Raw genomic sequence first — 12,773 nt, 5'->3', positions numbered from 1 at the left:
AAGAGCAATGGCGTCTCTCTGGAGACTAAGGTGCATCTGATACAGGCCATGGTCTTCACAATCACATGTTATACATGAGAGAGTTGGACAATGACCAAGAAGGATAGAAGGAGAATTGATGCCTTTGAGCTGTGGTGCTGGAGAAGAGTATTGATAGTACCATGGGCTGCTGGGAGGACAAACAGATTCATCCTGGAAAGGGTTAAACTGGGTGGCTCCTTGGAGGCAAGGATTCTGAGGCTCCATCTAACATACTTTGGACATGTTGTGAGGAAAGTCTGGTCCTTGAAGAAGGACATCATGCTTCGGAGGGTGGAGGGACAGCGCAGGAGGGGAAGGCCCTCTATGAGGTGGACTGATTCAGTGACTGGTATAATCAGGATGGGAGTGTCAGAGATGGTACGATTGGCACAGAGCAGAGTTTAGAGCTGTTGTACACAGGGTCGCTATGAGTCTCAAGCGACTCGATGGCACGTAACAAGAACAACATATTAAGCTTTGGCCTTCTTGTGTTGAACTTGGGGGTGATGGTGAAAACAATAATAAGTAGTAAGTTAAAATATGTAATGATAGAGGTCTGGTGGCTTGGTGGTAAGAAGCTGTGCTGCAATCTCAAAGGCAAGCAGGACGAAACCATCAGCTCCTTCTGGGCAGTGTCTTCCTGTGCTATTTACTGCCTTTAAAAACCCACCGGAGGGTCAGCTATGAGTTGGCTCCCATTCAACAGCTTGCAACAATAACAATTATTCCATGTTCCAAAATTCGACTCATTGCCTTTAAGTCATATCTGACTCACCAATAACCCTTCCCATAGGTCTTTGAATGCTGTAAGGGGAAGGGAGTGCTCACTTTCCTCCCATGTAGCTGCTGATGGATTTGAATTACCAGAGAAGCAATGCCTTTGGATTAGCGGGGCACTGCTATTACTGTGAGGATTTCATGAGACAGTGCAAATAAGTTGCTTTGAAAAGTGCCTGGCAGATAGCAAATACTTAATATATGTGAGTGATTATCATTGCGACAGAAATTTTCAAAATAATGACTTATCCGTTGTTAATAAAGAAATGTTGTTATTTCTTTAATAGCATGAAACTGTAATTTAATCTTTTCCTGAAAATTCCTAAATTTTCATCTATCATTCTGTAGATGACTGCATAAGATCTCAAAAAGTATATTCATATACTGTTTTTCCAGAGAAGAAATTTAGTTATACAATAGGCTCAGTCAAAAAGTTTTCTTCAGTGTAATAGGATTCGCAATGTATCAGGAATAATTTGAGAATGAAAACTACACTTACCTTCTAGTCTCAAGATGCTCTGTCAATGACTAAGGCAGGAGTGTAATTTTCTACTGTCAGACACCAATTAATCATTTTTAAATATAATTATAGTTAGTTAGACAGGGAGTCAAATATGCATTGTGAGTCATTTGTATTTTTAGGATGTAAATTCAATGTATCATTCTTTAAACTTAAGTGTATTTTATACACAAATTCTACAAGTGGAGAATATTTTCCAATTTTGTAAACCAATGGACAATCACATAGCGGACAACAAAATTCTCAGATGAAAGCTTAAAATGCATAGTTTATTCATCTCAACAATTTGTCTAGACTCAGCACTAGATCAAAGCACAGCATCATTCAGTGAGCGTAATAAATAGTTGAATTCTTTTCCACAAGTACTGAGTATTCTCTATATTCCTATAAAACTGCTTTTACTAAATTGAACTATGTTGTGATGTTTCCTGCTTCCTTATTATTGGGTTTATGAGAGAAATATTACTGAAGGTGGTCATCATGACCACTCAGTGAGGTCTTTATCAGTACCATGGGAGAAGATTTCCTCAGATCTTTAATGCAAAGAAAAGCAGTGTCTTCTCAAGAATGCTGAGAGTCTACAGGGGAAGGTGTGCCAAAGCCAGATCATGGTCTTCTCAGCTACTTGCTGTGCATCAGAGAGCTGGACAATGACCAAGGATGAAAGAAGAAGAATTGATGCCTTTGAGCTGTGATGATGGAAAACAGTACTGAACATGCCATGGACTGCCAAAAGAAATAACAGATTGGTCCTGGAGAGGGGGATACCAAGCTGGTCCTTGGAGGCAAAGATTTTGAGACTCCGTCTCACATACTTTGGGTGTGTATCCAGGAGGGACCAGTCTTTGGAGAAGGATATCATGCTTGGAAGGGTTGAGGGACAGCATAGAAGAGGAAGACCCCAGATGAGATTGACACAATAACTGGGGTAATGAGGGGAGGTGTGTCAGAGACAGTGATACTGGCTCAGGATAAAGCAGGGGTCAGAGCTACTGTGCATAAGGTCGCTATGAGTCAGTCGACTTGATGGCACATAACAACAATAACAAAACAGCACATTCTTACTTTATCGATCATATAAGTCTTAATAAGTACCCAAAATGAGAAACTGAATTCAATTGAAATTCTTCATTTTATTTCCAACTTTTCCCTTTTTTTCTGAAGTTAGTATAACATAATGGCATGGCTATTTTAAAAATAAATAAATAAATAAATAAACCAACAAGCCGTTGTTAATTTAGTGTTTTTAGTTAAATACAGATGTACTCCATGTTTTCAGAGAGAAGTACTGGGCCATGGCCTTTGAAGTGCCATAAAAGACTCTGCTGTCCTTGAAAGTCTGAAAATCACTCACAAGAAGGCAAGGGGCCTCTTTGTTAGTGGACTTCAGTGCTACTCTGGAATATTCATGCCTTTTCTAATGTTGGCTTTAACTATCACTAGCTGACAAAGTACAGGACTAAACAAATCTGAGGTGTATCTGGTCCACCAGGAGGATTAGATAACTTGCTAATAGTATTCATTGCTGTGTACCGTGGAGTTGGAACAAGACCCATAGCTGACGTGGTTTTCAGATGCAGTGAATCACATGGAAAGAGACTGTTTATCTTTGTCCTGCAGAGCAGCTATTGGATTCGAACATGTTCCCTTATGTTAATAGTGCAAAAGAGCACCTTAGGATGGGAATGCACAAATGAGATATGTAGAACACTAACATGTGGATTGATCAAGTTTCTTAGGCTTAAATTGAGCAATCTCTGAGGCAGAAAATGACAAACTCATATTAACAAGAAAGAAGAATCAGAGAGTACAGCCTGTTCCTTGAATGTGAGATTTCTGGGCAAATCAGAGATTAGACAATAGTTCATACAGCAGCAGCAATGGGAGCAGCATTCGCAGTAGTGATGCTAACAGTGGTGACAGCAGCAGAAGTAACAGAGAGTCAGAGACTGATGTGAGGCAGAGGTGAGCTAACTAGGTCTGCTGAACTACAAAGCTAGATCCCAGCACATAGGGCCTCGGCTTAGTGGAAGAGTGGGCATGACACACAGTTGGCAGAAATGAGAAGACCTTTTTAACACTTGTCTATTAATAGAGGCCTATGCCAACATGCCAAGAATCAGAGAGAGGAGTGCCTGCATGCTTACCTGAGAAGACACTGTTCTGAATAAAGAATTATCCTGAATAATTACAACCTCTAACTGGGGCAGTGGAATTAGGTGTGTTGGAGTCAGCGAGATTGGCTGAGGTCCGGGCAGAGTTCTGAGCTATTATACAGAGGGTCACTGTGAGCTACAGGCAGCTCGACAGCACATAACAACAACAACATACAGCTTGTTGCCTCTCTCTTGAGGGAGCTCCAGTAATGCAGCCTGTAGAAAGTTATGCTGCTGACTCAAAGATAGTGCCTCTCTGGCAGTTTAAACCCACCAGTGGCTACAAGGGAGAAAGATAGATCAACTCTTCCCAAGTGACTGACAGCCTCAGAAAGCCCACTGGAAGGTCAGCGATGAGCTGGATCTAACTGGATGGCAATGAGTTGAGTTTGTTGAGGCGAGGTCTTTATTAAATTCCATAACTATGAATATTCTCTGTGAGTTCTACGTAGCCATTGCAATGGATGACTGAATCAAACAGAGTAGGGAGAATGGTGGGAGAAATGGTTGGTGCTAGAATTGAAAGAAGATATGGAGCAAGAAAGGAGGGCTGATTTTGCAGCAGTCGGCATGTGGACACTGTTGAGGATTCATTTCTTTTGTGGAAGTTGAACTCTGCCAGCCTAGTGCCTGCTACTTACACTGCGTTAACAGCCCCCTACTTTTACTTCTGTGCACTTTCATTCATCTTCCTTGGAATGTTTTAACAGCTGGTTGGTTTTGACCATCCAACATCTTCACAGTTTTCTTGGTCAATGATGCTAGACCGAGAACTATCTAATACCATAAGCCTTCTTTTTGTCTGGTACCCAGTTTGTCAACAGAGAACTTCCAGACGTGCAGGCTGGATTTAGAAGAGGTGGTGGTACTAGGGATATTATAGCTAATATTAGATGGGTCTTGGCAGAAAGCAGAGAATACCAGAGGAATGTCTATCTGCACTTCACTGACTATGCAAAGGCTTTTGACTATGTGGATCACAACAAGCTATGGCTGAGTCTGAGAAGAATGGGAATCCCAGAACATTTGATAGTTCTAATGCAAAACCTATACTTGGACCAAGAGGCAGTCGTCAGAACAGAGCAGGGAGACACTGGATGGTTCAAAATCAAGAAAGGGGTCTGTCAGGGATGTATTTTGTCTCTATACCTTTTCAATCTGTATGCAGAACAGATCATCCAAGACACTGGGCTGTACGAGGAGGAATGAGGCATCAGGGTTGGTGGAAGAATTATCAACAACCTATATTATGTGGATGACACAACTCTGCTTGCTGAAATTGAGGAGAACCTGAAGCGCTTGTTGCAGAAGGTCAAGGACTGCAGTCTTCAATATGGATTGAAGCTCAACATCATGAAAACAAAGACTGTCACCACTGGGCCAATTGGCAGCATCAGCATGGATGGTGAAGAGATTGCGATAGTTAACAGTTTTAGTTTACTTGGTTCCATAGTCAACACTCTTGGTAACAGCAGCCACGAAATCAGGAGACAAATTGCATTGGGAAAGCCAGCTGTGATGGACCTCTCAAGAGTACTGAAGAGCAATGACATCAGGCTGGAGACTAAGGTGCACCTGATCCAGGCTATTGTCCTTGAAATTGCGTGCTATGCATCAGAGAGTTGGACAGTGGATAGGGATGACAGAAAGAGAATTGATGCCTTTGAGCTGTGGTACTGGAGAAGAGTGTTGAATATACAATGGCCTGCTAGAACAAACAGGTTTGTCCTGGAGAGGGTGAAGCCAGAATGTTCCCTAGAGCCAAGGATTCTGAAGCTTCATCTGACATACTTTGGGCATGTTACAAGGAGGGACTGGTCCTTGGAGAGGGACATCATGCTTGGGAGAGAGGAGGGACGGCACAGGAGAGGAAGACTCTCGATGAGATGGATCGATTCTGTGAGTGGAGTGTTGGGAATGAGTGTGTTTGAGACAGCAAGTTTGGCACAGGATAGAACGGCATTTAGGGCTCTTGTACATAGGGTCACTATGAGTCGCAAGCGACTCGATGGCACATAACAACAACAACCCAATCTGTCTAAACCTATACCAGCTGCTTCCGCCCTGATCCAGCAAAGAGGAAAAACATGCTAAATGGAAAGCAAAGTGATTTGCAAATCTATGAAAACAAAAATCAGTCCTAAAAGGCAGCTTAATTTTATTCCAAGTAGATAACATGTGAGGTGAGCTCTCTTGGCCTAGTGGCAAGAAGCTGCACTACAATCCCCACTCGATGGCCCATAACCACAACAGATAGCATGCAGGAATACAAATCACATTGTATTTATAGCTACACATTTTATTTAGTATGTAAAACATAAATGCCATCTAGAAATTTCAGAGGTACTGAGTTCATCAGGAGATATTTTCTAGTAGAAATGCTCTCTTTTCTTTGGTTAATCTTTAGAAAAATCCAAGGTAGATATGAAGTAGATAATTCCTAATTGAGAGAGTATGGTTCCTTACAGAGTATGTTCAGAACATTCTTAAACTTAAGACTTTTCCGTTCAGATAAACACTTATCATCTATGTGTGGGTATAAGAAAAAGAAATTTTAATAGAATATTTAAAGATAAATTAATAGAAAAATAAGTAATCTTCAGAAATGACAATTCTGAAAACAGATTTGTATATTTGTGCTATTTCAGATCGTTTTAGCTCTTTCATAGTAGTCGCCCCAGGGTTTCTTGGACTTGGAAATATAGCATTGTCTTTGGATTAATAATGTACATCAACATTAACAGCCTCATTAGAAATTCCTATTATGGAGTACTTACCTGCCAAAAGTTTTTTGAACTGTCTAAACCATAAGTCACAGTGATCTTCACTCAAATTAATTAGATCGATTGTAGAATCTTTCAGTTTGTTTTGTTCCTTTTTCAAGCATATGAAAAGGGTGATTCCTAGTAAAGTGCCATTTTGCTGTTTAGAAGAACAACGTCGCTTCAGTTTCACAGAGAATATGTCCTTGAGCTCAATAAATTCTTCTTTATGGAGCAAATCAGACTTGGGAACACCTAAAAAGAAAGTAAATTCCCCAGTCAAAACCACTGTGTCTCAAACGCCTAAATTATAGTGAAAATCATCCCTCTCCCAACGTTTTATCATTTGCAAAGTTACTAGGTATCTTTTGTGCCAGTTTCCATGTGAGCTAGACAGTGAAGAAAATAAAAAAAAACTGAATCTATTTTCTCAAGAAGTACAGAAAAGCCGAATAATAAGTGGACAAGAGCCCCTACTATACAATGCTAAGGATATTCAGAATCTGAAGCTATTCATTGCAGGGGAAAATTCTGAAAACATAAAAGGATCTTAGTAAAAATAAATTAGTGTTTTGCAAGAGGCTACATTGACACTAATGGAGACAAAGCAAAGGAATGGGAGTACTTAGAGTTCACTAACAAAAGTGAGTTTATGACAGGTTGTTGGCAAAAGAGCATAAAGGAAGGGAAATGTGTTTTTCAGGTAAAACAGTACACATGCAAAACAAGCAGAAATGAGATTACTGTGAGCAGAAAGTATTGTGAACTTCTGCAGTCCTAGTGAGAAAGACCTACTTGAAGATGACCACAATAGAACTTTTCTTTTTAACACTAATTAAATGTTACTGGTTATCCTCAAAGACAAGCCAAAAATAATTGCTGGGTTGGGAACCATGGCAACTGACCTTGAAAGTAGAAATATCTTATACTTTTAAAAACTTCTGCTCTGCTTAATATGGATTAACAGATCTGATTTACATTCCACTGAAACAACTTATAAAATAGAGTATATGATGCAAGAGTTTCTGACTCTAGCTGTCACATAATAAAGGATTTAACAGTCTAGGTATTCAGGGCTGCCTTGTAGAGTTTTCCACAAAATTTCAGACTGAATCTCCTTGGTTCAGCCACGGCCAATGAAGAAAGGATAAAAATTTGTAAAATGTGGACACACTTTAATGATAACCAAAGGGGGAAACAGTGGATCAGCAACCTACCAGAAAAGTAATCCACCTCCTTGAAAATAAGTCACAGGCATGTTGTATAGCAGCAAAATCTCTTTACCAGGAGAGCTGGAAACAGACGTTCCTAGTTGAGAGATCGTAGCTAAGTGCTTCTTTGGTTTGAATTTTTCGGGTTTTTTTATAGTTGTGTGTGTGTGTGTGTGTGTGTGTGTGTGTGTGTGTGTGATTTGAATGAAAGTTTAGAAAACTAACTTGTTTTTTATTCAACAATTTACCCACATCTTGCTTTTGGGATTTTTTTTTTAGATAAAAATCTTGTCTTCTTTATCCTCTTTTTTCTTTATTAGTTTGCTTACAAAATTCATATACATTGTGTTTTAATACAATCATTCTCAAGCATTATGTTGTATATATGGAAAGGATCCAGGTGAAAAAACCAGGATAATGATGGGCAAGGTCCGATGGTCCCCTCTTGTTTCAGAACATTAATTATAATATCCACAACGTCATCACTTCTCCCACTTCTTCCCTTTAATTCTGATTTCTATTATTACTTCTACTCTATGCATGTGTGACATTCTCCATAGTCTTAGCAGTGAGTTAATCAGCTTCCTGTCAAGAACATTCTGAAAGGACTCAGCCCAACTCATGCATATCACACACTCCAGGCCTTTGGTCCCTAATTTTTCCCATTCCAGTTATTAGTTATTATTCTACTATATTACATTTTACAAATCTGAGTGTTAGGATTTTGCTGCATGAACCATCGTTGAATTGGTCCCAAGCACTGAATTTAAAGGCTATCATCACTTGGAAATAGATCTCCTGACTCAATTTTCAAGGTTTCTCTGCATGATTTTGAACTGCCAATATTTCAGCTAGTGATGGTGTACCACGGAGTCAAAACCAACCCATAGCTGACCTTCCAGTGGGTTTTCAGAGGCATTTATTTGCACAGGAGCAGACTGTCCATCCTTCTCCTGCAGAGCAACTGGTGGCCTCAAACCACATGCCTTCAGGATATTTAATGTCACTTAACAGCCACAAGAAACACAGGAGTATTTCAAGTCGAGGGAAAACCAATGAGCTTTATGATTGCATCGCTGCCTGGAAAGGTTGCAGTGGACTAAGCTTTGGGCTGCCAACTTCAAAGGTTTGTGATTAAAATGCACAGGCCACTTCCTGAAAGAAAAACAAGGCATTCAGCTTTAAGGAAGATCCCCAGCCTCAGAAACGCTCTGTTGCAGTGCCACTCTGATCTGTAAGGTTGCTGTGTGTCAGAACTGACTTCAGAGCAGTGAAAATAGAATATCTCAATAATGTAAAGCAGAACATTTCCAGCTTAGAAAAAGTTGATAAAACCAGGAGTCAGAAAAGCCTTTTCTATGCATGAAAGTAAAGACAAACAGATGGCGATAATAAACAGATAATGTTATTTCCTTTAAGTCATTTGCCCTTAAGATCCTAAGGATCCCTAAAATAGAAGTCAAAAGCAATGGCTAAATGGACAGAAATGTTTACAATATATGACTGTTAAATAATCTATTCAATGAAGAAAAGAAGCCCTCCAATGGAGAAGAACATAAAAGACCAGAGCAGGCATTTCACAAAAGAAGGAATGCAAATGGACCAGTGAACATATGAAAAAGTTCAACCTAATTAGCAATCAAAGAAATGCAAATTAAAACAACAAGATACCCTTTTTTTGCCTTTTTAGATTGGCATAAGATCAAAACTAATGCCCCATGTTGGTGAAGCAGTTCCAGTGCTGGTGGGAAGGCAAAAAGTGTTAGCTACTGGAGGACAGGAAAGACGTATCAAAAGATTTTTAAATGTTAATTGCAGCAATATTTATAATAGCCAAAACATTTGAAGCAATATATGTATTCCTCAATAGGAGAATGGTTGAATAAATTATAGTCTAATTTTGCAGCCCTCACACGAGGAAATTAGATATTTCTCTCTGATCTGGCAAGACTTCCAGATGCTAAGAAGAAAACTAAGGCGAATAAAAACTAATTGCATAGTAATCTGAGGGATTTCATTCCACTCTTATTATAAAACAAAGACTCATGTACAAAAACACACAACAAAGGCATCCACTGGTTGCCCATTGAAAGTGTGATGTGAGGTAGCAGAATGAGATTAATTTCTTCTTATAAATCTTCATATTTTCCGTTCCTAAAATCACCACTCTAGTTATCGCATATTAAGGCGCTATGGTTTTCTAGTGGTAAGGAGTCTCATTGCCAACCCAAAGACACAAGGTTCAAGTCCACCAGCTGTTCCATGGAAGAAAGATGGGTAATCTCCTTCCATGTGAATCACAGCCTCTGAAAACCTGTTGTAGAGTCAACTATAAATTGATCACAACTTGACAATATATAACAACATAAAAAATAATCAGCACATTACTGTTTTTGTAATTGTTGTTATGTGCCACCGAGTTGCCTGCATAGGTACCCTAAACACAATCGCTCTGAACCTTGCTATTCCCTAAGCTTGTCTCACCAACTCTGACACAACTAACCCCATTATTCCAGTTTCTGTGTCAATCCATATCATTTGGGGTCTCCCACTCTTGCACTGTCCCTTGACCCTTTTAAGAATAATGTCCTTCTCCAAAAACTTGTCCCTCTTGGCCACATGCCTAAAATATATGAGACAGAGCTTCGAAATTCTTGCCTCCAAGAGTAGTCTGGTATCACCTTCTCCAGGACAGATATGTTTGTTCTCTTGGCAATTCATGGTATGTTCAAGACTCTTCTCCAGTACCATACCCCAAAGTCACTGATTCTTCTTCCGTCATCCTTTGTCATTGTCCAGATGGAATTTCATGCATAGCATGGAACTGCAAAGACCATGGCTTGAATCAGGCACACCTTAGTCTTTAGACTGACAACATTTCTCTTTTGTACTTTGCAAAGGTCCCTGATAGTAGATTTCCCTAATGCAATTAGGTGGTGGGTTTTTTGTTTGGGTCTTTTTTTTTGTTTGGTTTGTTTGGTTTTTTATTTCCTGACTGCTGATGTCAAAAATATTGGTTGTGGAACCAAGGATGCTGAAATTGTTAATACCATCCATTTCTTCTCCATCTATCATGATACTGCCAATTGGCTCAGTGGTGAGAATCTTTGTCTTCTTGATGGTGAGCTTCAATGCATATTGAGGGCTGCCCTTGCACTTCTGCAGCAAACACTGCTAGTCCTCTTCAGTTTTGTCCAGCAAGGTAGCATCATCTGCATAATGCAGGTTGTTGATGAAGCTTCCTCCAATCCTAACATCACCTTCCTCCTCATAAAGTCCAGCCTCCTGAATGATGTACTCTGCATATAATAGGCTGAAAATCAGCAAGATACTCTGATATTTTTTAAAAGTCAATGAGGAAGGGTGCATCTTTAGAATATATTTTATCCAGAAGTTCACTCCTAGCCATTTATTCTATGTGAAAAAGTAATATGTACCAAAAATATAAAATAATCACTATAGTTCAGTTTTTTACTACTCATAATAATGCTTTAAGACAGACTAACACAGCCTTATATGGTTTCTGTAAATCATTATGGAAACACGTTTTTCTTCATCTTTCTCCTGTAAAATGGCTGGTGGTCTCAAATCACTTCTTTTCATGTTAGCAGTCCAATCCTTAATTCTCTATACTAGTAAGATTCTTTAAGGAGTATGCACATCCTAGATAAAAGAATGGGTGCCCTGGTCTTAATAGTAAGAAGTCGTGCTGTCAATTCTCAAAGACACACAGTTCCAAAGGCATGTGGTTCTAATTCACCCACAATTCCATAGGAGAAAGATGGACAATCTCTCCTGTCCTATAATTTTCTGCCTCTGAAAACCCACTGGAGGATCAGCTATGAGTCTATTTCAATGCAAGGGCACATAACAGATAAAATAATTATTGTTACCGTCAAGTCGGAACCAACTCATAAATGACCCTCCAGCCCATTTTTGGAGGCAGTAAATTATGGGAGGATATTGCCCACCTTTTCTGCAGAACAGCTGGAGGAGTCAAACTGTGTGCCTTTGTATCAGCAGAGCAATGCCTTACCAGTGAGTACTAGAGCTTCTAAAATAATGATTAGTCAAACATAATCTGGATAAATAATGTAGACAAAATAAATACCCGATGGTAGGTTACAAATTTTATGGACTATATTTATAGACTAGAATATGATTCGGCTACTAAAATGTAGAAATCTGTAAAACTGCCTAACATAACACAATATATTTCCTGTACTGTTTTGTATATGTTTAGTGTTTGTATTATTTGCATGTCATTTACTATAAATTGTCATTTCCCCTACATAATTAATACTCAAAAATAATAATTTAAAAATCATCACTGGACCATTATGATATATAGATAAAATATGAAGTTGTGAATTTTACTAGATTCACAATCAACACCCTTCATAGCAGAAGTAAAAAAAAATCAAAAGATGCATTGCATTGGGGAAAATCTACTATCAAGGGCTAAAGAGCAAGGATGGTAGTTTGAAGACTAAGGTGCACTGATGAACTAAGCCATGGTGTTTTCAATTTCTTCCTATGCTTCTGAAAGTTAGGCAATAAACAAGAAAGATCAAAGAAAAATTGATGTCTTTGAATTGTGGGCTTGAAGAGTACCGAATATGCTATAGACTGTCAAAAGAACAAACAAATTGGTCTCGGAGGAAATACAACCAGAATGTTCTTTTGAGGGTAGGATGATGATACTTCCTCTCACATACTTTGGGCATGCTGTCAGGAGAAGCCAGACTTTGGAAAAGACATACTTGGAAAGGTAAAAAGGTCAACAAAAGAGAAAATGGCCTTAACTGAGATGGACTGACACAGTGACAGTAACAATAGGCTCAAGCACACTGCAGATTGAGAGGATGGCACACAGAATAGAGGAAGGTTCCAAGCTGTCCACCAGAAGAATTGTAGTCTGTGCAATGGCATCAACAACAACAACAAAACACTTTGCTTGAACATGACTGGGTACTAGAAGAAACAAAAAATGAAATTAAATAGTTTCTTGAAACAAATGACAGTGAAAACACTGCTTGAAAAAAACCTCTGGGAAACAACCAAAGCAGTAATCAGAGATCAATTTATAGCAATAAGCAAACACATCAAAAGACAGGAAAAACAGACTATTGTCTCTCTAACCCAACATCTCCAGAAAATTGAAACAGAACAGCAAGAAAACTCAACACCCTCTAAAAAAACTGAAATTGTAAAAACTAGAGCAGAAATACATAACCCTGCTTGCTGAAACTGAGGAGGACCTCATGCACTTGCTGCAGAGGGTCAAGGACTGCAGCCTTCAGTATGGATTGAGGCTCAATGTCAA

The 12,773-nt window shown here is 39.1% G+C and overlaps 1 protein-coding gene across 1 annotated transcript in view; it reads right to left on the bottom strand.

The window, feature by feature from the left end:
* The window catches only part of CERKL (ceramide kinase-like), a 166,531-nt gene that overhangs the window by 93,329 nt on the left and 60,429 nt on the right, over nucleotides 1-12,773 (bottom strand). The window contains exon 2 of the mRNA XM_006878950.1: nucleotides 6,252-6,480. Within this exon, the coding sequence (XP_006879012.1) occupies nucleotides 6,252-6,480 (229 nt within the window). The remainder of the gene's footprint in view (nucleotides 1-6,251; nucleotides 6,481-12,773) is intronic.

Source organism: Elephantulus edwardii, unplaced genomic scaffold (assembly GCF_000299155.1).
Source record: "Elephantulus edwardii isolate Elephantulus edwardi_28Jun2011 unplaced genomic scaffold, EleEdw1.0 scaffold00001, whole genome shotgun sequence".
NCBI classification, from domain to species: Eukaryota; Metazoa; Chordata; class Mammalia; order Macroscelidea; family Macroscelididae; genus Elephantulus; species Elephantulus edwardii.
Note: the sequence above shows the minus strand (reverse complement) of the source record. Positions and strands in the feature narration are given on the sequence as shown.